Below are 22462 nucleotides of genomic sequence, written 5' to 3'. Positions count from 1 at the left end.
GTTGGGATGGATGCACACCTGTTACGGTTAAAATTTGTGTGCCGCCCGACTCCCAGGGACTCTAACTGGGTTGGAATGCTTAGTCTTTTGAGGTGGTGGCCTTGTAAAGAATGGTTGACAGGGTTGTTTCTGGACTGAGACGGAAACTGGCACTCCAATCTCTCTCGTATCGGGAAATCGTTGTTTGTGAATTAACAGCGACGCCCTAACACAGCCTTTCTCAGCCTTGGCGGCTTGAAGATGCGTGGACTTCTGGGAGTTGAAGTCCACGCATCTTCAAGCCGCCAAGGCTGAGAAAGGCTGCTCTAACCGAGGGAGAGGAGGATCTTTGCAGTGAACCACGCACCAGCTTATTATTGCCAGATTTCATACTCCTGGGATACGTTCTTTAGGCTTTGATGATTCCTCCGTGCAGAATTAGAGGAGACCTTGGGTTAGCCTTTCTCCACCGTTTGACCCTGAAGGAACCCTTGAAATATCTTTCAGGCCTCCGGGAGCCCCTGTACCTTCAGGCTCAAACAGAGGCCAGACGTCGCAAAATTACTATATCCGTTTCACAGGTGGGCCTGGATATGTGCATGAAGAGTATTCTTGAACTGAAAATAAAGAATGACACTGGCCTCTTTCATGTGACGTTGCCTGAATTGGAAATAATTTTTTAAATAAATCGTGATCTCCCAGGGAACCCCTGGGGACCTCTTCCGGAACCCGAGGGTGCCACGGAAGCCTGGCGGAGAAACCCGGCCTTAGAGGCATTAGGCTCAACCCCTGCTTGGGGCAGAAATCCAGCTTAAAGTATCCCTGACCAATGACCGTCCAGCCTTGCTCGAAGCCACCCAGTGAAGGGGAATCTGTTCTGGGCAGTTGGTTCCGCTGTCCACCTGTCCTTCCGGCTAGGACGTTTTCTCTAACAGACGGGAGCATCTGACATCCTGCACTCCAAGTCCTGCAGGCTGTGATGATGGAGAATAGGCCTTGGTCATCTTCTCTGTACATAATCACAGTGCAGGAAAAATTCTGGCGATGCGACAAAGCCAAGGGCCCTGGATCCGTCCGTGGCCCTTACCAGGTTTGCACTCACAAGTCCTCAGCCAGAGGCTGAAGCTAAGCCTGGCTCCTGGACAGAGCCTGTGCTTTAAATAAGCCACGGATGACCAGATTTAGACCCCATACTAAACCTGGCTGAACCACCATGCCTGCAGTCCCATGCCAGGCTTAGCCAAACCAAGCAGACCAGAGCCTGGCTTAATGCTCGGGGCCAACCAGACCCAGGTACCTGAGAGACACGGATGTCTTTGCGGCAAATGGGACTTAATAAACACGCTCAAACATCTTCCCTCGAAGAAGGGTCCTGGGTGGGCAGTAGCGCCCCGTTCCATCAGCCTCTGGGGGGCGCCCCCCTGATGCTCCGGACCCCTCTCTCCTCCTCCCACTCCACGCGCGGGAGGCCGGACAGAGCCAAGCCCAGAGAGGCTGGATCTGCTCCTGAACCTTCTGGGGTTGCCTCCAGACGGCCGGGTCCACGCAGCCCGGGGAGCCGCGCGAAACCAAGCCGAGGCTCAGCCGGCCGAAGGGGCGGGGCGCCGGGCGGGGAGGCCCCGCCCCTTTCCCCGGGGAGGCGCCGCGGTCCCTCCGCCGTGCCGGTCAGTCGCGGCGGGGATGGCGGCGGCGGCGGCGGCGCTTCTCGGGCTGCTCCTGCCGCTGCTGGGCTCGGCCGCCCCGGCGGAGGCGCGCGGGGACCCGGCGCGGGAGGCGGCGCGCTTCGCCCTGGCCGAGGCCTTCCCGGCGGGGCGCCCCCGCGGACTCTGGGCGCTGCGCGGGGCCAGCGGGAGCCAGGTCAGCGGCGGCGCGGGGGGCGGGCGCCGGGACGGGCAGCGGCGCGTCCTCCGCGGGGCGAGGAGGGCGTCTCGGCTGGGCAGTCGCCCTGCAAAAGAGGGGAGGGGGCGGCTGCTGGCGGGGGGCCCTCCTCCTCCTCCCCCTCCCCCCCGGAAGATGTCGCACCGAACCGGGCCGGAGCCTCCCCCCGGGGTGAGCCACCGGGTATTCCGGAGCGCGATTCCCACCTTAGCCTCGCCGGCGGCTTCCCCGAGGGCTCCGGCTGACGGTGGGGGCGGTGCTGGCCCGGCCCCCCGCCTCGCCTCGCCTCGCCTCCCACCCGGCAGCTTCGTGGGCACGGAGGCCCCCGGCCTGCCCTGCGACCCCTCGCCGAAGCTGCTGCCAGGATCTGGCTGGGCAGGGGGGCAGACGGGGGCAGAAGAGGACAGGCCTTCTCCCCCGCCCCCGCCCCCGCCCCCAGAGAAGTGCAACCCACCGCCAAGGATGCCCTCTCCTCCTTTTTCTCTGCCCATCACCCCCTCTGCTGCTGCCCAGTCGGGTCACTGTATAGCAGAAACGAACTGGAAAAATTCCTGGAAAAATTCCCTGGCCCTGCCGACGTTGACATTTGCCTTGTTAGCGAGGCGGGTTGGAGAACCTTCCACTGGAACAAATATCCTGCCTAACAGCCCTGCTCTGAGTCGGTCCCGGCCACTTGAAACACTCCTGGCCGCCAGGAGGGTCGGGTTTCCATCCCCATCATCCTTTACCAGGCACCCTGGAATTAGGAGAATTGTAACCCGGTTTATTTGGAGGAGGCCAGGTTGGGGAATGCAAAGGGGAAGATCCACTGTGCAAGGTGCTTCTTGCCAGCACGACAGTCCCTGAAATTAAGCTGGTGTCAGAGTAATGGGGTCGCAGCGAACAACGTTCACTTGGAGGTCCTAGAGTCGAGGGCGTGGGACTGGGATGGGCAGGATTTCATCTGCCTTTGATTCATTATGCAAGGGGATTAAGTCAGTGACTAGAAGCCACGTGCCCTTCAGCTGACAAGCCAGCCGGAGAATCAGAAGCCTGTTGACCTCCTTTCTGTTCCTTCTGGCTGGTGATCGAGGCCTCGTATGGACAGGAGAGCCTTGCAGGCGAGGAGGCAGCCTGCCACGTTACTTCACTGTATAACTGGACGTCAGAAATCCTGTTAGAATTTTTATTTCCTTACCAAGTTCGTTTCTGAGACGGGACCAAAGAAACAGGCAGTCGCATGAAATTAGAGCGCAAGCAATGGCAGCCAGCGGTTGGGTGGGCGATCACGCAGGACCCCCTCCTGACAGCCCATTATATACATTCCATTCAACTCCTCCTTTAGGACACCACCCCTTACTCAGTTACCCATCCTCCACCTTAGCATCCTTCCATATTAGGAATTTCCTTCCTTCACTCTACCTTAATATCATTCCATATAAGGAACTTCCTTCTGTCCTTGCTGGGGCCCCTTGACCGTTATTAAACAACGCCTTTCCTCGGGAGAAGCTATCCTTGGCATGCACCCCTTATCTTGTTTCTATGGGCACAGCTCTCTATCACGGCCTGTGAGAAAAGAAGAGTAAGAAGGCCAACAAAACCCCTCAAGGAAATAAAACATGGTTTCAGAGCCATAATAAAAGTGCAAATGTTTCCAATATATGAATACTAAATAGAAAAAATGTGAATATGAAATCTATTTGTATTTAAGTTCTGTATATGTAAAATCTTCTATCCATTCCCCCTTTGTGCATTCAAATTATTCTAGAATTTTAAAGCACGCTTAAGCAGCGTGCTGAAAACGTTCTCATCAAAGTTTTTTGTTGTTCATTCGTTCAGTCACTTCCGACTATTTGTGTCCTCGTTGAAGTAAGAAGACATTAAATGCAAGAACATTGTGACACGTTAATATTTGTGTTACGCTCTATGGCCCACACTGCTACTCCCCCCTTATATAAAAGAACAATCTCATTTTCGTTATCTATCCATAAGACCGAAGACAGACAGCCTTGCCCTCCTGATGATGGGAATTACAGCATCACACGAAATATCCCTGAGCATTTCCCCCTAACTTCTTAAAACTATTGCTTCTGCTTGCAAAGCTTTAAAGCTCTGGAAGAAGGGATCAGCTGTGGGGTGGGAGGCGGGGGGCAGCCAAGCAGCCTTGGGGGAAAAGGGCCCTCCAGCTCACCTCAGGCAGCCCCGTTTAGCCACAGCTTCAGTTCCGGCGCTCTTTCCTGGGGAGCAGGTGGAGAACGATGTCAGGCACCACCTGGAGGTCACCCTGCTGCGGAGTCCGTGCAAGAGGAATGAAGTGAATGACGTGGCAGACTGTGGCACTTCTGGGTCTGTCCCTCTAGGAAAACCGGAACACATGGTAAGAAGGGACCCTCCCAAAGCGTTTGGCTCCAATTAAGGGGAGGGGGTGTGATGTAAACACCGTAATAGTCACCTAATCCCAGTTCTCAAAGTACCTGGTTTTTGCACAGTTCTGTTGAAAATGGCTTGGGCTGGTCCAAATTCAACCTGTTCCTTTTACAAGACAGTTTGGTGCAGCGGTTGAGGCACCAGGCTAGAAACGGGAGGCTGTGAGTTCTAGTCCTGCCTTGGGCACGAAGCCAGCTGGATGACCTTGGGCCAGTCACTTTCTTTCAGCCCTGGGAAGGAGGCAATGGCAAGCCACTTCCGAAAAACCTTGCCAAGGAAACTGCAGGGGCTTGTCCAGGCAGTCTCCAAGAATCGGACATGATTGAACGGATTTAAAGAAAATCCCTTTTATCGAAGCATCCCTTCCTCCCTTGACTGGATCAAGCGTATTAAAGTTTCCCTCTCCTTGCATGCCCAAGTTGTAGGAGCAAGGGGTGCCATTGAGTCTGGCTCTGGAGTGTGTGATCTGTAGTCTTCCTAGGGAAGAGGGACTTCAACTCCCATCGTCCCCGGTGGCCAAAGAGAATAGGAGAGCCGTATCTTTCCTTACTGCTGTATCTGAAAATGGAAGTCCTGCCAGAAGATTGGAGCTGTGGCAGATTTGCTTTGGACTGCATGGGGGGACTTCTCTGCTCTGGGCCAGCCGCCCTACGGCATTCCCCTCCGTCTGTGGACCCAGGCCTCAGTCAGTGGCCTTATTCCTCGCACACTGCCTTGTGACCCAGCTGAGCTGAAGCACTTCCCTTTAGACCAGTGTTTCTCAACCTCAGTAACTTGAAGGTGTGTGGACTTCAATTCCCAGAATTCCCCAGCCAGTCATCGCTGGCTGGGGAATTCTGGAAGTTGAAGTCCAGGCATCCTCAAGTTGCCAAGGTTGAGGAACCCTGCCTTGGGCGGTTACAAAGAGAGATTTCCAATTCCGAGCCTTGCCCACGACTGGTCTTTCTGTGCGTTTGTGACTCATCGCTGTTCTCACCACCTAGTCCTGCCACTTCGAGGTGTGGAGTCAGCCTTGGGCAAGCAGGAGGCGTCTGCTTCGGCAAGAGTGTCATCCCACCGGTAAGTCAGCTCTCTGTCTGCCGGAAGCATCCCCAGGGCGCCAGGTCCTGGGGCTTCATCCTTTATGCAGCAGCCAGCACCAGCAGGTCCCTAAGCCGGTGCTTCCCTTTTAAAATGATGGCTGGGCAAAGGAAGGGCAACAAAAGTGGGCGGATCAGGGCTAGGCTCTATTCAGTTAGGAATCGCCTCCAGGGATTCAGTGGCATTGCTTGCAAGAGAGCGGCTGGGTTCCTATGTTACATTAAGCCAGGTTGCTTTAAACCATGGTTCGGTAAACAAGCCCTGGTTGCTTCGGTTGCACGTCACACTGGGCGGGCTTGCACACTGTGCTGACCCCCAATATGGGTGGTTATTGTGTTGTGGACGCAAGGAATTTTGGCTCATTCAATATTGTATCTCTAGTGCAGGACAGGGAGGAATGGATTTAAGTTACAGGCAGACAGTCCCAGTTGAGTATTAGAGAAGCGGTTTAGCAATGGACCCAAGGACCGGCTTAAATATATCTTGCTGGATATATTTTTTAGCAGAAGCCAGGCAGCTGAGCTATCGCTTTAACTGGATTTGTTTGCTTGCTTGCTTATTTAGCATATTTATATAGCTTCCTGTCCTGAGCAGCAAGAGGGCCCCCCTGTAGCTCTAGGGCAGAGTTTCTCAACCTCAGCAGCTTGAAGATGTGTGGACTTCAGCTCTCACAATTCCCCAGCCAGCCTGCTGAGGTTGAGAAACTCTGCTGTAGGGTTCCTTGATAGTCCTCGACTTACAACTATTTGTTCAGGAACCATTCGAAGTTACGACGGCGCTGAACAAATGGTGGTTACGACCGGTCCTTGGAGTTCTGGCTGTCCTAGCACCCCTGCGGTCATGTGATCACGATCTGGGCACTTGGCAACTGGTTTGCACTTAAAACCAGTTGCAGCGCCCTGCGATCACGTGATCGCCATTTGTGACCTTCCCTGACAGCTTCCCCAGAAAGTCAGTGGGGAAGCTGGCAGGGAAGGTCGCAAGTTGGTGGGGTAATTCTCCCCCACCTGCGTATCCTCCCCGAGTCTTGCCATGCCTCCCTCGCATCCTCCTCACGCCTCCCCTGCACCCTGTCCCTCCCCCCTCCCCTGCCCAGCAGCAGCCACTGACCTGCCTACCAGCCTGGGACTTGCAACTTCCTGCCGGATTCCCCACTGACTTTGCTTGTGGGAAGCCAGCAGGAAGTTGCCTGACCTAATGACCGTGGGATTCAGTTAACAACAGCAACTGGAACTGCAGGGATTGCTGTGGCTAAGCAATGTGGTTGCGCTTTACGACCATAGCGCTTAGTGATGGGAATTCCGGTCCCAATTGCCGTCGTAAGTCGAGGACTACCTCTATACGCAAGCTTATTGCGGTGGCTGAGCCTAGCCACTGTGATTTATCTGTTGCACTGTTGCACTAAAGAATCCCGGTGGGCTGAGAGGTGGAGGTGGGACTGAGACAGACTTGAAAGGGGAAGAAGCCGAGGGATGCTGCATCTGGCCCCGGGGGTCTGGCCCTCCCTGCTTAGAGAGGTGAGATTGATGCTGGTCAGGAGGATCTGCTCCGTGGGCTGTTGGGTCGAAGGGCCCCTCGTTGGTCCATAAGGGTCTTGGCCAGGAGGGCTGCTTGGAGCAGAAGAGGACTGTAGCCAAAGTTCCTTGGGGGTGGTGGTTGCAGTTTCTCCTTGGTTGGAAAGCTGTTCCTCCCCTGTTCTTGTCTGGCAGAGCCGTGGGAGAAGATCCAGGCAGCTGCGCTGGGGGCGTGGGAGGCGTTTCCTCTGAGGGGTCCTTCTGCGGAAGCAGCTGAGGAGCCCTTGAGGCAGCAGAAGATGTCTCTCCAGGTAGATGATGCTCTTCCCTGGGGAGCATCAGCTGGGTTGCTCTGAGGAGCAAGCGGCGGGGGGCTTGGCTCCCCTTCTCACCTTGGCTCCCAAGAGGGGGAGGAGACAGTGCACTGACGCTCAAGTGGAGTCGTAGGCTGTGATGTCCTAAAGAAGCACCGTTTTCGCTGGGGGTGATGGCTGGCAGGCGAAAGGAATCTCCCCTTCCTGCCTAACTTTTCTTCTTGCAGGGGAGACCCAGGGTCTGGCACTGAAGACCCTCCTCCGGGAGGAATTAGGAAAGGAAACTGGGCATAGGGAGCGCATAACACAGTGCTTCTCTGCGCCCACTTTGGGGCCCTCAAGGCCACCCAGAAACAACAAGGCTGCCAGTTTTGGACTCTTCTGGGCGCTTTGGGGACGAGGTAGATTTTCAAAAGCAAATTGGATCCTTTAAACCCAAGCATCCCTTCCCAAAAGAGGCCCATTTCTCCCATTATGAGGAGTCTTGGGGCAAAAGGGGAGTCCTCAGAGCCTGCAAGGTGCCCGGCTCATCTGCCATCATCTTCCCGCGTGTCTGAAAGTCCTGTGCGCTCCAGCAACATCACAGGATGGAAAGTCTGAATGTGGAATCCAGGCCAAAAATGGCTGCTCACTCTGCATCTTCGGAGCCTTGGCTTCCTATCAATCCTACAGAGCAGTGTTTCTCAGTCTCAACAACTTTCAGATATGTGGTAGGGCCAGGACAGTGATCTGGTTTTTGTCGTCCTCCATTGCTCTAGTTCTCAGGTCTGGGTGCCCTCTTTCTTCCACAGAATGCCTCCACCCACCTGGTCTCTCTCTTCAAGGAGTTTCTGACCACCTTCAAGAAGACCTACCCGGACAAAAAAGGTGACTGCTGAACGAGAGGTGTTGCCAAAGGGACATGTTAGCATGTGGGGAAACCTAGAGCAGAGGTTCACCCCCTTTGCAGCTGCTGGTGGGCAGGCACCATGGCACAATTTCACAGGAATGTTGCAGGCATGCCCCGAAGGTTGCGACATTAAAAACAGCCCAAGACTGCACGTGAGAATCCAACCTTGCGATCATGAGGGCACCTCTAAGAAAAGATTGCCCATCAGAAAAGATTGCCCATGAGAATCCAACCTTGCGATCATGAGGGCACCTCTAAGAAAAGATTTCCCATCAGAAAAGATTGCCCATGAGAATCCAACCTTGCGATCATGTGGGCACCTCTAAGAAAAGATTTCCCATGAGAAAAGATTGCCCATGAGAATCCAACCTTGCGATCATGAGGGCACCTCTAAGAAAAGATTTCCCATGAGAAAAGATTTCCCATGAGAATCCAACCTTGCGATCATGAGGGCACCTCTAAGAAAAGATTTCCCATGAGAAAAGATTGCCCATGAGAATCCAACCTTGCGATCATGAGGGCACCTCTAAGAAAAGATTTCCCATGAGAAAAGATTGCCCATGAGAATCCAACCTTGCGATCATGAGGGCACCTCTAAGAAAAGATTTCCCATCAGAAAAGATTGCCCATGAGAATCCAACCTTGCGATCATGAGGGCACCTCTAAGAAAAGATTTCCCATGAGAAAAGATTGCCCATGAGAATCCAACCTTGCGATCATGAGGGCACCTCTAAGAAAAGATTTCCCATCAGAAAAGATTGCCCATGAGAATCCAACCTTGCGATCATGAGGGCACCTCTAAGAAAAGATTTCCCATGAGAAAAGATTGCCCATGAGAATCCAACCTTGCGATCATGAGGGCACCTCTAAGAAAAGATTTCCCATGAGAAAAGATTGCCCATGAGAATCCAACCTTGCGATCATGTGGGCAACTCTAAGAAAAGATTGGAGAACCATTTGACCGAGATGCTATGAGGATTCCTGGCTTGGGCAGGGGGTTGGACTAGAAGACCTCCAAGGTCCCTTCCAGCCCTAGAATTTTGTGATTCCCTGAACTCTGGACTTCTTGCAAGGCTGGACCAAAGCTTGAAGTTGGGGTCGTTCAGCAGAAGAGCTTCCAGGGCCAGACCTGCTTTTCAGCAGAAGGTTTGGGGATGAGTTCTCACTGCTCCTCCCCCCTAATCCAGCTTTGCCTCATTCTGTTCATCAGCGCATTGTTGTAAATCCTAATTGTAATTGAGGGTTGTTTCCATGGGCTGCTTCAGAAACCCAAAGGCGCTTCCAGATCTTTGCTGAGAACCTGGAGAAGGCCCAGGTCATCCAGGAGCTGGATCAGGGCACAGCAGAATATGGAGTCACCAAGTTTAGTGACCTGACAGGTAGGTGGGGCGTTGGGTTTCCAGTTTCCCTTCTGGATCACAAAGGTTGCTTGGAGAGCGTGAGGACATTTTGCATCACTATGGCGTCCATCAGCCTAACTTTAGTCTGTCCATCAAGCCCGTGTGGCTTGGGGTGTTGTGTTGGGCCAGTCCCTTAATTGTGGATGTAGCCTGTGCCTGGGGAAAAAATAATAGCTGGGATAACAGGTTTTCTCTTGAGCAGGAAATCTCAAAGGTCTGGGGCATGTAGGAAGGTCTCTGACTTAGTTCCAGGAAATGTTAGGTAGTCCTCGCTTAACAACCACATTTGGGACCAGAATTTTGGTTGCTAAGTGAAATGGTCATTACGTGAATCTGACCTGATTTTACAACCTTTTTTGTGATGGTCATTAAGTGAATCACAGCAGGCATTAAGCAAACCACGTGGCTGTTAAGCAAATCATGCGGTTCCCCATTGATTTTGCTTGCCAGAAGCCAGCTGGGAAGTTGAAAAATGGCAATCACCTGACCATGGGATGCTGCAATGGTCATAAATGCGAACCGGTTGCCAGGTGCCCAAATCATGATCGTGTGACCGCAGGGATGCTGTGACAATCGTAAGAGTGAGGACCGGTTGTAAGTTGGTTTTTCAGCACCATCGTAAGTCCGAACTACCACTAAATGAGTGGTGGTTAAGTGAGGACTACCTGTAGTTGGTTAGTTTTGGCAGCCCAGAGAAGCTGGGCCAAACTTGGGGTCTCTTTCCAGCATGATCTTGCAACTGATTTTGGCTTGATTTGGATTTTTTCCTTGGATCTGTTCAGCTGGATTTTATTACTTGGCCAGATCTCGTGCCCTTCCTGTTTCTCTCTGACTGCATTTATTATGCCTGTCCTGAGTGTTTTGAATATACGCTGAATAAATATAGAGTCAGTACAGGGTGACACAGATTAATGATTTGATGGAAAAGTAAGACCCAACTTCCTTTGCAGTAAGGAGGGGGAGACAATGCTGTCTTGGGTGCTTTTGCTGAGGAAAACGTTTAGAGCTGCAGAGATTCACCAGCGTCCCCCAAGACCAGAATGGTCTCCCGGGAGTTTTTTAAATGCCTTGCTTGTTTTAGCCTAGTTCAGATTAAGGTGGCCCAGACTCTTGTGTGAACCCAGTCGCTTTGTGATTTATTCAGTCCACCAGGGTGCGTGACATTTAGTGCAAACCCAGTTGCAGGGTATATAGGAATGGGATTGGGGGGGGCAATATCTGTCCATTTTTGAAAAGGCAAACTTTTCTACTAATCGAAAAAGGATTCCTTGTGTTTCTGTTTGGCACACATTTCGTGGTAATTTTTCAGCCTTTTTTTTAAAATTTGAAATCTTTCATATATTTTTAATATTTGATCTGCCTTGATTGTTTACATTTTTCTGTTTTTCTTCAGCTTGTCACTGCTTGTTATTATGCACTTCCATTTTTTAATTTTTGTTTGCAGATTTAAAAAAAAATTGATAGGTAGTTGACTTTTGGGGAGGTTGTACTTTTTACAAAAACACTTGCAATAAAATAATTTTTTAAAAAGAGTCGGAGGGTAGATGGGGAACGGGATTTCTGGCGGTCTTTGCCACGGATGTTCTGCTTCCCTCCTTGCAGAGGAAGAATTCCGCTCCATGTACTTGAATCCGCTGCTGGTGAAGTTACCTGGCCGTCCAGTGAAAGCGGCCCCCATCCCCAACGGTCTGTCCCCTGATGAGTGGGACTGGCGGGACCATGGGGCTGTCACGGGGGTGAAAAACCAGGTGGGTCTTCCTGTGCTGTTGGGTGGACCATTGGATGGATTCCGAGAAGGGCTCCTGGTTGGCGCTGCGTTCGTTCCGCCTGGGTGGTGGTGCCCGACTCTGCTTGGTAAACAGGAGGGCCCTTGTCAAGTGATCTAGAGTAGAACCCTCCCCTCGTTGCGTAAAGAAAGCGGCTGAGTAGGGGCTGGAGAAGTCCCCTGAGTTCGAAAGACGACAGGAATAGGAAATTTTCCCTTGCTGTGAATGTGGGCAAGAGGAAACTTAATCGAAGTATATAAAAGCAAGCCAGGAGTGGAAAATATAGGAAAGAAAGGGTTTTCCCCCCCCCCCTCTTTCACAGCATCTGAACTTGGAGTTATTTATCAAAAATAAATGCAGGGACCTGTGCTTAAACTGCGGAACTCATGGCTACCAGATGTCGTGATGGCCACTGATTTTGGAGAGGGAATTACAGTAGCTGCTGGTTTCCTCCAGAATGAAGAGGGCTCCCCTTAAATTCAGGCTGTTGGGAAGAGATAGAAAGGGAGGGGGCCCCTTCCTGTGGGTTTCTTGGGTGCGCCTGACAGGTCTCCCCAAGACCCCAAAGCTTGGACGAAGTGGGACGGTGGCCTGATTCCCGCCCAGGCTGTTCTGACGCAGCATGTCTTTTCTCTCCTCCTCCCTGCAGGGCGAGTGCGGGTCCTGCTGGGCGTTCTCCGTGACCGGCAACGTGGAAGGGCAGTGGTTCCTCCGCAAGGGCTCCCTGATTTCCCTCTCTGAGCAAGGTAGCAGCCAGCACTGGGGGGCTGGGGTTATTTGCCCCGTTGGAAAATGCGAGCCCCTCCCCTGCAGTAGGGCAGGTCACTGGCGTTCTTTCGGACGCTTCCCCCCTCCACAGGGGATGTTCACACAACCCAGGAGGAAGGAAGTGCTGCACGCGGCAACGGGGTTTGTGCCAGCTTGGCAACTTTTTAGGCTCATGATGTTGCTGCTGCCAAATGTTGTTGTTGTTCTCCTCCTTTGGCTCACGTGGCTGACCTGGCAAAGCTGTCGAGGGTTGGGCTTCAGCCAGCTTCTCACGCAGCCTGGGGCTGACGGGCCAAGGGAGAAGGACCAAGCCAAGGTCAGGCAGATGCCTTCTGTGCTGCAACCCGAGTCTTCTCCCAGCTCCTGGGCCAGCCCCTTCCCCAATAGACCCCCCGGCTCTTGGGCTGGGAGGGAGGGATGGGGCCAGGGTCCTCCAGAGAGCTTCTGGGGCAGAGGGGGGACTCGAACCTGGGCTCCCAGCTCCTAGGCCAGCCCCTTCCCCGTTGCACCACACTGGCCCTCTTCCCTGCTGATAATCATTAACTAAATCAATGCATCACGAGAGGCAAAATTTGATGATGCCGTGCATGAGACGGCTGGAACAAGGTGAGATGTTAAATGTTGTCCTGCAGAATTGTGGGGGTCTGGCAGGGGGCGGAAGGGGGAGCTTGCTGGGCACCTTCTGACTTGGACTTCTACTCACCCGTCTTTCCATAACAAACATGGTCAGTTTCAGCCTCTCCTCGGCCCTGGCTGGAGAGCCCCCTCCCTGAGCTGAGCCCTGCTGAGCAGCAGGAGAAACTGGACAGACCCTCCCCCCCTTTGCTGATGGAAAAATCAGTGGGAGTCGCACACAATTGGGATGGGAACTTAGCCTTATTTAGGTGTACAATTTTAACCACTTTTTTCAATATTAAATCCCCAGATCTTCAACTTTGCTGTCAAGCTCCTTCTGGCCCTGCTTGCTTGACTCACACAGCTAAAAAGCCCCATTTTGTTTCTCCACCGCATCCAGGTCACCCCTGAAGGCTTGGGGGCTTCCTGTGTCACCCAAACCCAAGACATGCCACTTGAGTCTCTGGAAACCAGGGCTGGTTCTCGCTTCCAGGTTCTGGTTCTGGAATCCCCATGGGTCAGGGGGCCTGGATGATGTGGTCAGCGAGAATGTTTGTTGTGGACCTCAAGTTCTGAGAACTTCAAATGGTGGCCGGTTTGGACGATATGGGAAGCCAAAAGGCTTGACGTCGATTTCAAAGCAAAGACCCAAAATGGCATCATGGAGGATGCAAAATAGGAGAAGGCAAATGGTGGTGGTGTGCAGGCTGGGGTTTTGTTCAGTACGCCACACAAGTTCAGCAGCTAGATGAGTTGAGTTGGGTTGTATTTCAGCAGCACCAGAGCTGCCATATCTGGGCTGCAGAAATTCAAATGTCTGCTAGGTGGCAACAAGGAGAGATTTTTGACTCTCTTCATTGCCATCTAGTGGTGGTCCAGATGTACTAGCCTGAATTGGTCATCCTAGCCTGGAGATGATGGGACATAAAGCTGGATTTAGGCATAAGCTAAACAAGCTACGGCTTAGAGTTTCATAGTCTGAAGGGGCCTCTCAAAATTTCTGATTTTTCCCCATTGTTACAGTTTTATGATATTTTCATATGCGAAAGTAAATGAGGCCCTTGTGTACAGCTCATGTGACCTTGCACGCATGCTCACCTTCTGGTCGAAGAGGGCCCTTCGCCACCTCGTCATGGATTGCTGTGCATCTTGGTGGCCTTTTTGCCATGCTCAGTTGTTCCACAGCCTTACGCCCTGGGAGCACGTGCCAGATAGACCCTCTAGGGCTCCCCATAGTTTAGGGCCTCCCCAGGTCTAAATCTAGCCCTGATGGGAAAGCTCACATTGGATATAGGTACCCCCCAAGAGGGTGTGTGCACCCAGCTCCAGGGTCCAGTTGACCTTTATGCTGCCCTCTCCCTCCCCAGAGCTGGTGGACTGTGATCTTCTGGACCAAGCCTGTGGAGGGGGCCTGCCTTCCAACGCCTACGAGGCAATTGAGCAGCTGGGTGAGTCTGCCAGGGGCCAAACCTACGTTTCTTGCCAGGACAAGGCTGGGTCTGGGCTTGGAAGGTGGCGTTTTGGCCAATCCCTTGGTCTTTGCACAGGGGAAAAAACAAGCTTATTGGCATTTTTTTCAGCCTGAACTCTGGACTTTTTAAGCAGAAAACAGCGGCAGGCTGTCTGCCGAGAATAACCCGGTGAAGCGAATTCCTCTTTTGCGCCGTGTTTTGCTGAGCGAGCAGTCCTGGACCAGTCGTTGTTAGGCACTCGGCTTGTGAGGCTTCCCCTGCACTGCTTTTTCGAGCCGAAGGCTGCTCTGCGCCTCTGGGTGGCATGTGGGGCCTTGCTCTCAAGAGCGGGTGGGTCGCCATTAAGAGGGGGTGGGGCCGAGTAATAACCGACTTGGTTTTTTGAAAGATTGGATTCATCTGTGAATTCGATTACTCCTAGTATATTTCACAATTTTTTTTCTCCTGATACTGAAAAATAAGAACTGCATGACAACTTTTGGAAGCTGGATCCAAGACCTTTGGGAGACCCGGGTGGTCCAGCCCTGGAGAAGATGATTGCTGCTGTTAGTTTTCCTAACCCATAACTGCAGAGTTACCGTTGTGTTTTCATCATGAATCTGAAGCCCCCTTTCTTCACAACTGGAGTCTCTCTTTCCCCTGCCTGCTCCCCAGTTTCCTTCTGAGATCCTTCCTTGATTTGGTTCCTCCCTTGCATGCCAGGTGGCCTGGAGACCGAGCGGGATTACAGCTACCAAGGCTTTGAACAAAAGTGTGGCTTCTCCAGGGAAAAAGTGGCTGTTTACATCAACAGCAGCGTGGCCATCTCCCGGGACGAGAAGGGTGTGTTTCTTTCTTCTTCTTTTTTTGGCCATGTCTTTAATGAATGTTTATTGAAGGAGCTTTTTACAAAGTAAAAACAATACAAATTTAAAGAAACAAGGAAGTAAAAGGGAAAGTAAATAGAAAATAAGTGAAATTAAAAAAAGGCAAAAGGAGAAAGAAAAGGAAGAAAGATATCAAGAAATGGCTTCCAATCTTCTTTGCAGCAGTGATAAATGCATTTATATTTCATTGTCTCTCTCTGAGGTTACATCGTGGCTCCCTTCTTTCCAGAGTCTACCCTTTCTAATCATCAAACCCATAAATCACATGTTAATTTTTTTCCGTTTTCAGCAAAAGGTCCATAAAGGGTTTCCAGCCGCTAACAAACGTAGTTACTGTCTTTTCCCTAATCAAACAAGTCAGCGTTGCCATCTCTGCCCGTCTTCACCAACCATTCCTCCATTGTAGGTGTTTCAGAGTCTTTCTGCCCTTGGGCATATAATAATCTCGCTGCAGCTGCCAAGTACAAAAGCAACCCTGGGTCTTTTCCAGCTGCCTGTCATTAGTCCCAGCCAGAAAAGTTCTGGTTTCAGTTGAGAGACGGGAGCGTTTCTGAGGCACTTGCGTGAAGCCCAATGATGGGCCTTTTGGCCTTCCCCTGCCTGGGGGCCTCACGCTGAAGGAGGGCGATTCCTGCATCCCCCCCGGGGGGTGGGATCTTCAGGCGGGTGGAACCCACAGCGTAGAATCCTCAAACTGGGGACGGTTGATGCAGGCCGTCCGGCCTCGCTGCAGGAGGCATTCAGGCATCTCAGCCGATGGATGCTCAGCTTTTGCTTGGGCTGGGCTCACGCGACACACGCTGAACCAGGGTTGACAAAACTCCGTTGCTTGCTTTCATGTAACGTGACTGGTTGGTGTGAGCCCATCTCACGTGTCATGGGTGTGAATCATCAATACTCAACTCGAGTTTAGTCTAGCCCATGTTTTTCAACCCTGGCAACTTTGAGGAAGTGTGGACTTCAACTCCCAGAATCCCCCAGCCAGCATGGGTGGACTTCAACTCCCAGAATTCCCCAGCCAGCCCAACCCTAACCCTAACCCTAACCCTAATCCTAATCCTAATCCTAACCCTTGCTGTCTGGGGAATTCTGGGAGTTGAAGTCCACACATCTTAAAGATGCTGAGGTTGAGAAACGAGCTGGACTAAAGGATGGTGTAGGAACACCTTCAGGGCATGTATGTCCAGCTTGCAAAGTGTTTCCACTTGGAATGAATGACGCCTAAACGATTCCTTTTTCTGGGGGGAGATGGAGACCAGGCAGCCCCCCTCCTTGGGTAAGCTGCCTCTCCCTCTTGCCGTGCTCTAAGCGCCCCTCTCTCCCTGACAGCGATTGCAGCCTGGCTGGCTGAGAACGGCCCCATCTCCATTGCTCTGAACGCCTTTGCTATGCAGGTGAGAGAGCCCCGGGGGGTTCCGGTGAGGGTTGGGGTCCTGCCTTCCATGCGGGGAGCAGCAGAGGCCAGGATTCTGGCCTGGGAGGGGGAGGACTGGCTACGGGGCTGGATTTGGGGAGGCTTTTGTGGTGGGGATGGAGAGCCGCGTGACTTCTCTCCGATTCAGATCCAGATTTCCCATCCTTCCTTGATCAAGGGTTCTGGAACTGAGGGCTTGGCTACAGATCTGTACCCACAACGAGCCATCCTGTGATTTCTTTCTCTGGGGATTAAAAATATAAAGTCCAGTCTGAACTGGGTGTTGCTGCTGGTCGCTTAGGGGACACATCCCTGCCGTTTTCTTGGCTGTGTTACGGAAGGGATTTGACATCCTTCAGAATGTCTTCCAGCTTCCCCAATTGGCCACCCGCCCTTGAGTTTCCTAATGCATGCTCAGTCACATCCTAAGCAGGTTGCGTGAGTGCAGCCATTACCAAGCCGAATGAATGAAGCATTAAGGTCGAAGCAGAAATAGTCACATGGGCCCTGGTCATGGCCCTGGTTGGGTGGGAATGATATTTGTGGCCAATGTCTAGAGCTGTAACTCAGCCCCTTAGCTTCCGAAGAACTGCAGAAGGCCACCGGTGACCGTCCCTTGAAAAAGCAGAGGCAACGTTTCTGGGCCTGTTTTTTAACCTGGGTGTGGGAGCCAGAGGCCTCCGAGAGGCAGTTATTCCTGCTCTTGAACCCCGCCCCCCAAATTGGCCAAAATTTCACTGCCAAAGCACGATCTCCAAACTGTGGAGGCTGCTGGTGTGCTGGGGTTGAATATCCTGCCCTTGTCCAACACAGCACCTGCTCCCTCTTCCCCCCAATCCAACATTATTCCTGACTGAGACATCGTTTGGCTTAATCGGGGATGGTGGAAGCCAGAATAAAACCCAGAGTCTGCCCCGAAGATGAGCAATAGCATTGTGGCTTGTTTGGCCAATTCCTGGTTTGTTGTCCTGCCTTGAATGCCCCGGGTAAAAGGGTTGGATAGAAATCAAATTAGTACTCTGGCTATTATAATTATGGTCAGCTTTATTATTACCATATTATTTTATCTGCACCTTTATGGACTGGGAAGAGGCTGAAGTGGTAACGGGAAAAAATACATTCAAAGCCACAGCCCCTCTTTGCACATCACATCAAGCCAGTGGCAGTCAACCCAGCACTAGATCATGGGTTCTGAGGATGGTTTAAAACTCCCAAACAGATTAGGATTTATTTACTGACCCCATTTGTACATGACTAAGTGCCTAACTGACCTTAGATCAGTGTTTCTCAACCTTGGCCACATGAAGATGGGTGGGCTTCAACTCCCAGAATTCCCCAGCCATCTTCAGGTGGCCAGGGTTGAGCAACACTGCCTTAGATGCTCTCGCACAGCTAAGCTGAGTCAGGCTAATGCAGTCTTCAGCCCAGGCTAACCAAACCCAGTGGCTGTCTTCACATAACCTGTGACGTCCAAACCAGTAAACCACTTTCCGGCTTAACATTGCCGCACCCAAGATGTGAGATCGTGGCGGCTTCTCGTTTGCCGTAACTATGTTTTATCCCAGTTGGCTTATTCCTCTTCTCTCTCCACTCAGTTCTACCGGAGGGGGATTTCCCACCCGTTCTTCGTGCTCTGCAATCCCTGGATGATAGACCACGCTGTCCTGCTGGTGGGCTACGGCACCCGTGAGTGGCTGTTTTGGGTCACTGGGGAAAATGCTGTGGGACGGAGGGTTGGTTTTTTTATTTATGAAGGATTTTTGTTTCTGAATCTCATTTTTTGATTCCTGCTGTGTGGTTGGACTCTTTTTTTCCTTTGATGGCAGAACTGGGCAGCCCTGATGTTTGGAAATGAACTGCAGCCTGCTTCAGAGGGCTGAGCAAGCTTGCGTGGAATGTGTGGATGTGAAAGAAAGGGGCAGCCCATTTCCTGCCAAGCCATTTCAGAGTGGAAAAATGAGAACAGCCCTCTCTCTCCTTCCCCCAGCAGATAAAACTTCAGACTAGGTTAAAATTTTAAACCTGTTAGTTTACAGGTAGTCCTCACTTAACCACCACAATAGGGACCGGAAAAATTGGTTGTTAAGCGGTGTGGTCATTAAGTGAGTCACCGCATGACCAGACCTGGTTTTATGACCATTTTTACGATGGTGGTTAAGTAAATCCAGCTTCCCCAATGCAAAACAAGGTCACAAATTGCGATCACGTGACCGCAGGATGCTGCAACTGGTTGTAAATGCGAGCCGGCTGCCAAGTGCCTGAATTGCGATCACTTGACCGCAGGGGTGGCGTGATGGTTTGTGACACTAGGAAGTGCGAGTACAGGTCATCAAGCACTTTCCCTGAGGCTGTTGTAACTTTGGACTGTTGTTAAACCATCAGTCATTAAGCGAGGAGCACCTGTATTTCTCTAGTATGAATGCTTCTGAACAGAAGCTAATTCCTTTCACGTGATAACATTTTATGCTGCGTTGAACAGAGAGGAAACCATTTTTCTCGTGAAAGTATTTCAGCTCTCTGAAAAACACAGTAGGAAATCCATCACTCTAAACCTCTGGATCCCTCTGGTCCAGTGTTTCTCAACCTTGGCCACTTTAAGCTGGGTGGACTTCAACTCCCAGAATTCCCCAGCCATCTTCAGGTGGCCAGGGTTGAGCAACACTGGCTGGGGAATTCTGGGAGTTGAAGTCCACCCAGCTTAAAGTGGCCAAGGTTGAGAAACACCGCTGTGGTCCAACATGTGGAATTCTGGATGGAATTTCTGCTGCTCAAGGCTGCATGTGGCTCAGCTGGGGATAATGGGAGTTGTCACTGGCCACCTCCTGAGAGGTTGCTCTGCTTTTTTCTCAACCCTTCTCTGGAAGCGAGTAGCACTTACTGACGGTTGGGTGTCGTTCCCACAGGTGGCCACGTTCCCTTCTGGGCGATCAAGAACAGTTGGGGTGAAGACTGGGGAGAGAAGGTACGCCTGGGCTGCGCTGCGCCCTCCCCACGCAGCCCCCTCTTCCCTGCCCATCAGTGGGGAGAAGGGCGGAGGTGCAATGTGCTCCTCGGTGACGCTGCTCCTGGTCCGCTGCTCCTTCCCAACCTCAAACGGCTTGTCTCCTCTCCCCTGCAGGGCTACTACTACCTGTATCGCGGCAGCCACGCCTGTGGCATGAACACCATGTGCAGCTCAGCAGTGGTAAATTAGCCAGCCTCGATCCTTCCCAGACGCCTCTTGGAGACCCGCCCACTAGTGCTGACGCTGGTTTCCGGGCAGTGTCTGCCAAGGAATCCCACCAAGGCCTCTTCTCGGGGCCTGGCACGCATCCCCCGCAGAAAGCTGCAGCCCAGAGACTTTTTGAGAGAGAGGATTGGGAGATGAGGGCAAGGGACAAAACCTGCACCCCGCGAAGGTCTCATCTTAGCTGGTGTGCCTGCTGGAGTGGGATACACATTGCTCCTCTGCCTGTATCAGCCTTTCAGCTCCTCTCTTCTGCAAACTATTTTTTTCTACCGTTGGGTGGGCTGCAGACCAGCAGCACTCTTAAGTTTGGCTTGTTTCAACCTTACTTAGGGTTTTTTTTGCGGTGCAAACCCGGCAGGTGATTATGGCTCTGGGCATTGTGTAATCCCAGGGTTGAACATAGCTAAGCTTAGTATATCACATCGGTGCGTCCCTTGGGAAGTCAGAGGGAGCTGATCCTCAGAGCTCCAAACTCAAGCGTGATTTCTCATGAGCTAATTTCAGATTCTGACGACTCAGCAACAGGCCTGCTTCCAGGCAGGAAGGTTTCTCCTTAGATTATGGGGACAGCCGGTAGGAAGTCTTTCTGATAGAGAGCTGCCGGAAAGAGAGAGGTGTCAGCAGTGTGCTAGCTGAACACTAGCCTCAGTGGCGCTCATCATCTCAAGGCCCTCATCGAGGAGCTGCCCAGGAGGAAGCCCACCCCCACCATCCCGGGCAGGGCAAGCTGCTGCATACAAGCAGGGCGCAGACCCCCTCCCTGGCCCTGATGGCGTTGCCTAGTTGGGTGATGAAACATCTGCGGGCCAAGCAAGGTCTCCGCCAGACGAGGTTTGTTTGTTTGTTTGTTTATTAATTAATAAATTAATCAAATTTATCACCGCCCATCTCCCAAAGGGGACGCTGGGCGGTTTACAATAAAGGGGTTCCTGTAACCCCATTCGTGTCTCTAGAAGCTGGAGGTGAAATGGCTACTGGCGTGTTTAGCTCCATCAAGAGGTTCTCCAGGAATCCTCCAAGCCACTTGGAACACACTGCCCACCGATTCCAGAGATCCTTGAAGCCATCCATTCCCCGAGCAGCTCTTTTTTCTGCAGGTGCCTCCCTCCCTGCTCCTTGCCATGCCCGAGGTCGACGGCTGGGCACATTGATCTCTGGAATCCTCGAGGGCTTCGGTGGATGCTTCCAGCCATCTCTGAGTCCCAAGGCGGGGTGCCCCGGGCCCTTCCTTTCCTGGGTTCTTTGCAGTTGTTTCAAATCTATGAAAAATCAGAAGATTCGGTATGAATCAGGGACAATAGCAAAATATTCTCAGTTAAGTATCACGAGAGCTGCTTTGATGTCAGGAAATGCTCACCCTAAAAGCAGATAAACCTTGGTTTGTTTGTTGGTTTGGTGGAGGGGGCGTTCCAAAGGCCGATCCTACGCATATCCCTTGAAAGGTCCCATCCGCTTCCATGAGACTCGCTCCTCGATTTGCATATGTGGGATTGCAACTGTAATGAGCTGTAATACATTAACTTCTTTCCCTTTTTTGGTGGCGGGGGAGAGAATATCACTTTCAATATTTGGCCAATTATCGAAGAGTGTTACAGGTAACAATCAGCTAGTGATATTAATTAGTTACACTGCCCTTAAGCATCCATTGCAATTTATCTCAATATTTATAAGGTGGTACTTATATTTAGTAACACTTGTATGTTTGTGTCCAGGAACAACAACAGTGACAGTATCACTATAGAAGCTAAGATTCTTTTCGCTCTTTTGGGACATTTTTAGAGAATTGGGGATGCTTCTAACAACAACACTTAGTAGGGACTGTCTGTCCAAAGGTGGCCTCCGGAAGGATGAATGCTGAGGCTCTGTGTTGTGGGAACGGATGCTAGCCTAGTGCAACCATCAGCTTGGGGAGGCCAACCAGCGTGCAGCAATATGAAAGGAGAGAGCAGACAAGCCTACTTCTGTGCTTAGCCGAACTGCATTTCCCATTTTTGTGCCTCTAGTCTGAATGATCCTTTAGGGCAACTGTTTGAGGCATGTGCTGCTTTTCTGCTGAATAGCCGGGGCAATTTATAATTCAGAGTAGCATACTGCGGAGCCTTCGGTGCGCTCTGAGCCTCGTTGTTTCCTTGCAGACGCTTCATTGCCAGACCAGGCGGCCCCTTCAGTGTCGCCCTGAAGATGTTGCCCAGGCTGGCAGTGAAGCGTCTGCACGGAAACCACCAGGCTCAGCGCAGACCGAGGGCTCCACAGTTCAACCCTGAGTTACAGAAATTCTCTTTGAAAGCAGCATAAAAATGGAAGCAAATAAATAATGTTCCTGCCCAAAAGGATTTTTTAAGCTAGAGGAATAGCACTAGAATGAACGATGCGATTCTGGACTTAAACCCAGAACACGGAGTGTCTGGGGAGGCAGCGAGAGCGCGCTTCGTGCGAAGTCCTGGAAGAGAAAGTGAACATTCCTGAATGAATATTCCTCACCTCCTCAGCTCTGCTCGGGCTTCCTGGTTCTGCTGGTCCAGAAAGCAAACCCACTCCAGAAGGTAGGCCCTGTCCTCACTCAGGTCCTCATTCCTGGCCGTCACTCTGTAAAATACAAAGACCTATTTGAGTGAAAGAGCATTTTTTTCCTGGCATCCTCAAAGCTTGCTTTCAAATAAAAAAAATTAAAAATGCTTTGTGTGTGGCTTGTTATACCTGACAATCGAAATGCAAAGGGCATTAAACCCCATAATGCCACGAAGGCCAAACACATGTGTTCTAATTAATGCAGTTTTGCCGTTTCTATTCCAGCAGCCAGCCATCTCTCGTGACGCCGTGAGCCATGCGGCGCCTCTCGGGCGCCCCCGTGCACCCCCTGGCCTCCCCCGCA

The 22462-nt window shown here is 51.8% G+C and overlaps 2 protein-coding genes across 2 annotated transcripts in view; both read left to right on the top strand.

Annotated features, from left to right (window-relative positions):
* COPA (COPI coat complex subunit alpha) overlaps window positions 1-22462 on the top strand; it is a 307095-nt gene that overhangs the window by 96617 nt on the left and 188016 nt on the right. The window lies entirely within an intron of this gene.
* CTSF (cathepsin F) lies at window positions 1646-21126 on the top strand. The gene is made up of 14 exons (XM_063316855.1): window positions 1646-1836; window positions 4085-4213; window positions 5247-5322; window positions 7053-7168; window positions 7963-8038; window positions 9326-9439; window positions 11063-11208; window positions 11876-11972; window positions 13977-14057; window positions 14784-14903; window positions 16277-16341; window positions 17957-18047; window positions 19265-19323; window positions 19480-21126. The coding sequence occupies exons 1-14, from the start codon at window positions 1660-1662 to the stop codon at window positions 19552-19554; spliced, it is 1422 nt and encodes a 473-aa protein (XP_063172925.1). The 5' UTR covers window positions 1646-1659; the 3' UTR covers window positions 19555-21126.

Source organism: Candoia aspera, chromosome 17, assembly GCF_035149785.1.
Source record: "Candoia aspera isolate rCanAsp1 chromosome 17, rCanAsp1.hap2, whole genome shotgun sequence".
NCBI lineage: Eukaryota > Metazoa > Chordata > Lepidosauria > Squamata > Boidae > Candoia > Candoia aspera.
Note: the sequence above shows the minus strand (reverse complement) of the source record. Positions and strands in the feature narration are given on the sequence as shown.

Bases quoted from the DNA above. Each gene is read 5' to 3' on its own strand.
- CTSF (XM_063316855.1), top strand. From the start codon at position 1,660: ATGGCGGCGGCGGCGGCGGCGCTTCTCGGGCTGCTCCTGCCGCTGCTG. The intron at 5,323-7,052 runs GTAAGTCAGCTC...CTTGTCTGGCAG, and splicing joins GCAAGAGTGTCATCCCACCG to AGCCGTGGGAGAAGATCCAG. The intron at 8,039-9,325 runs GTGACTGCTGAA...GGGCTGCTTCAG, and splicing joins GACCTACCCGGACAAAAAAG to AAACCCAAAGGCGCTTCCAG.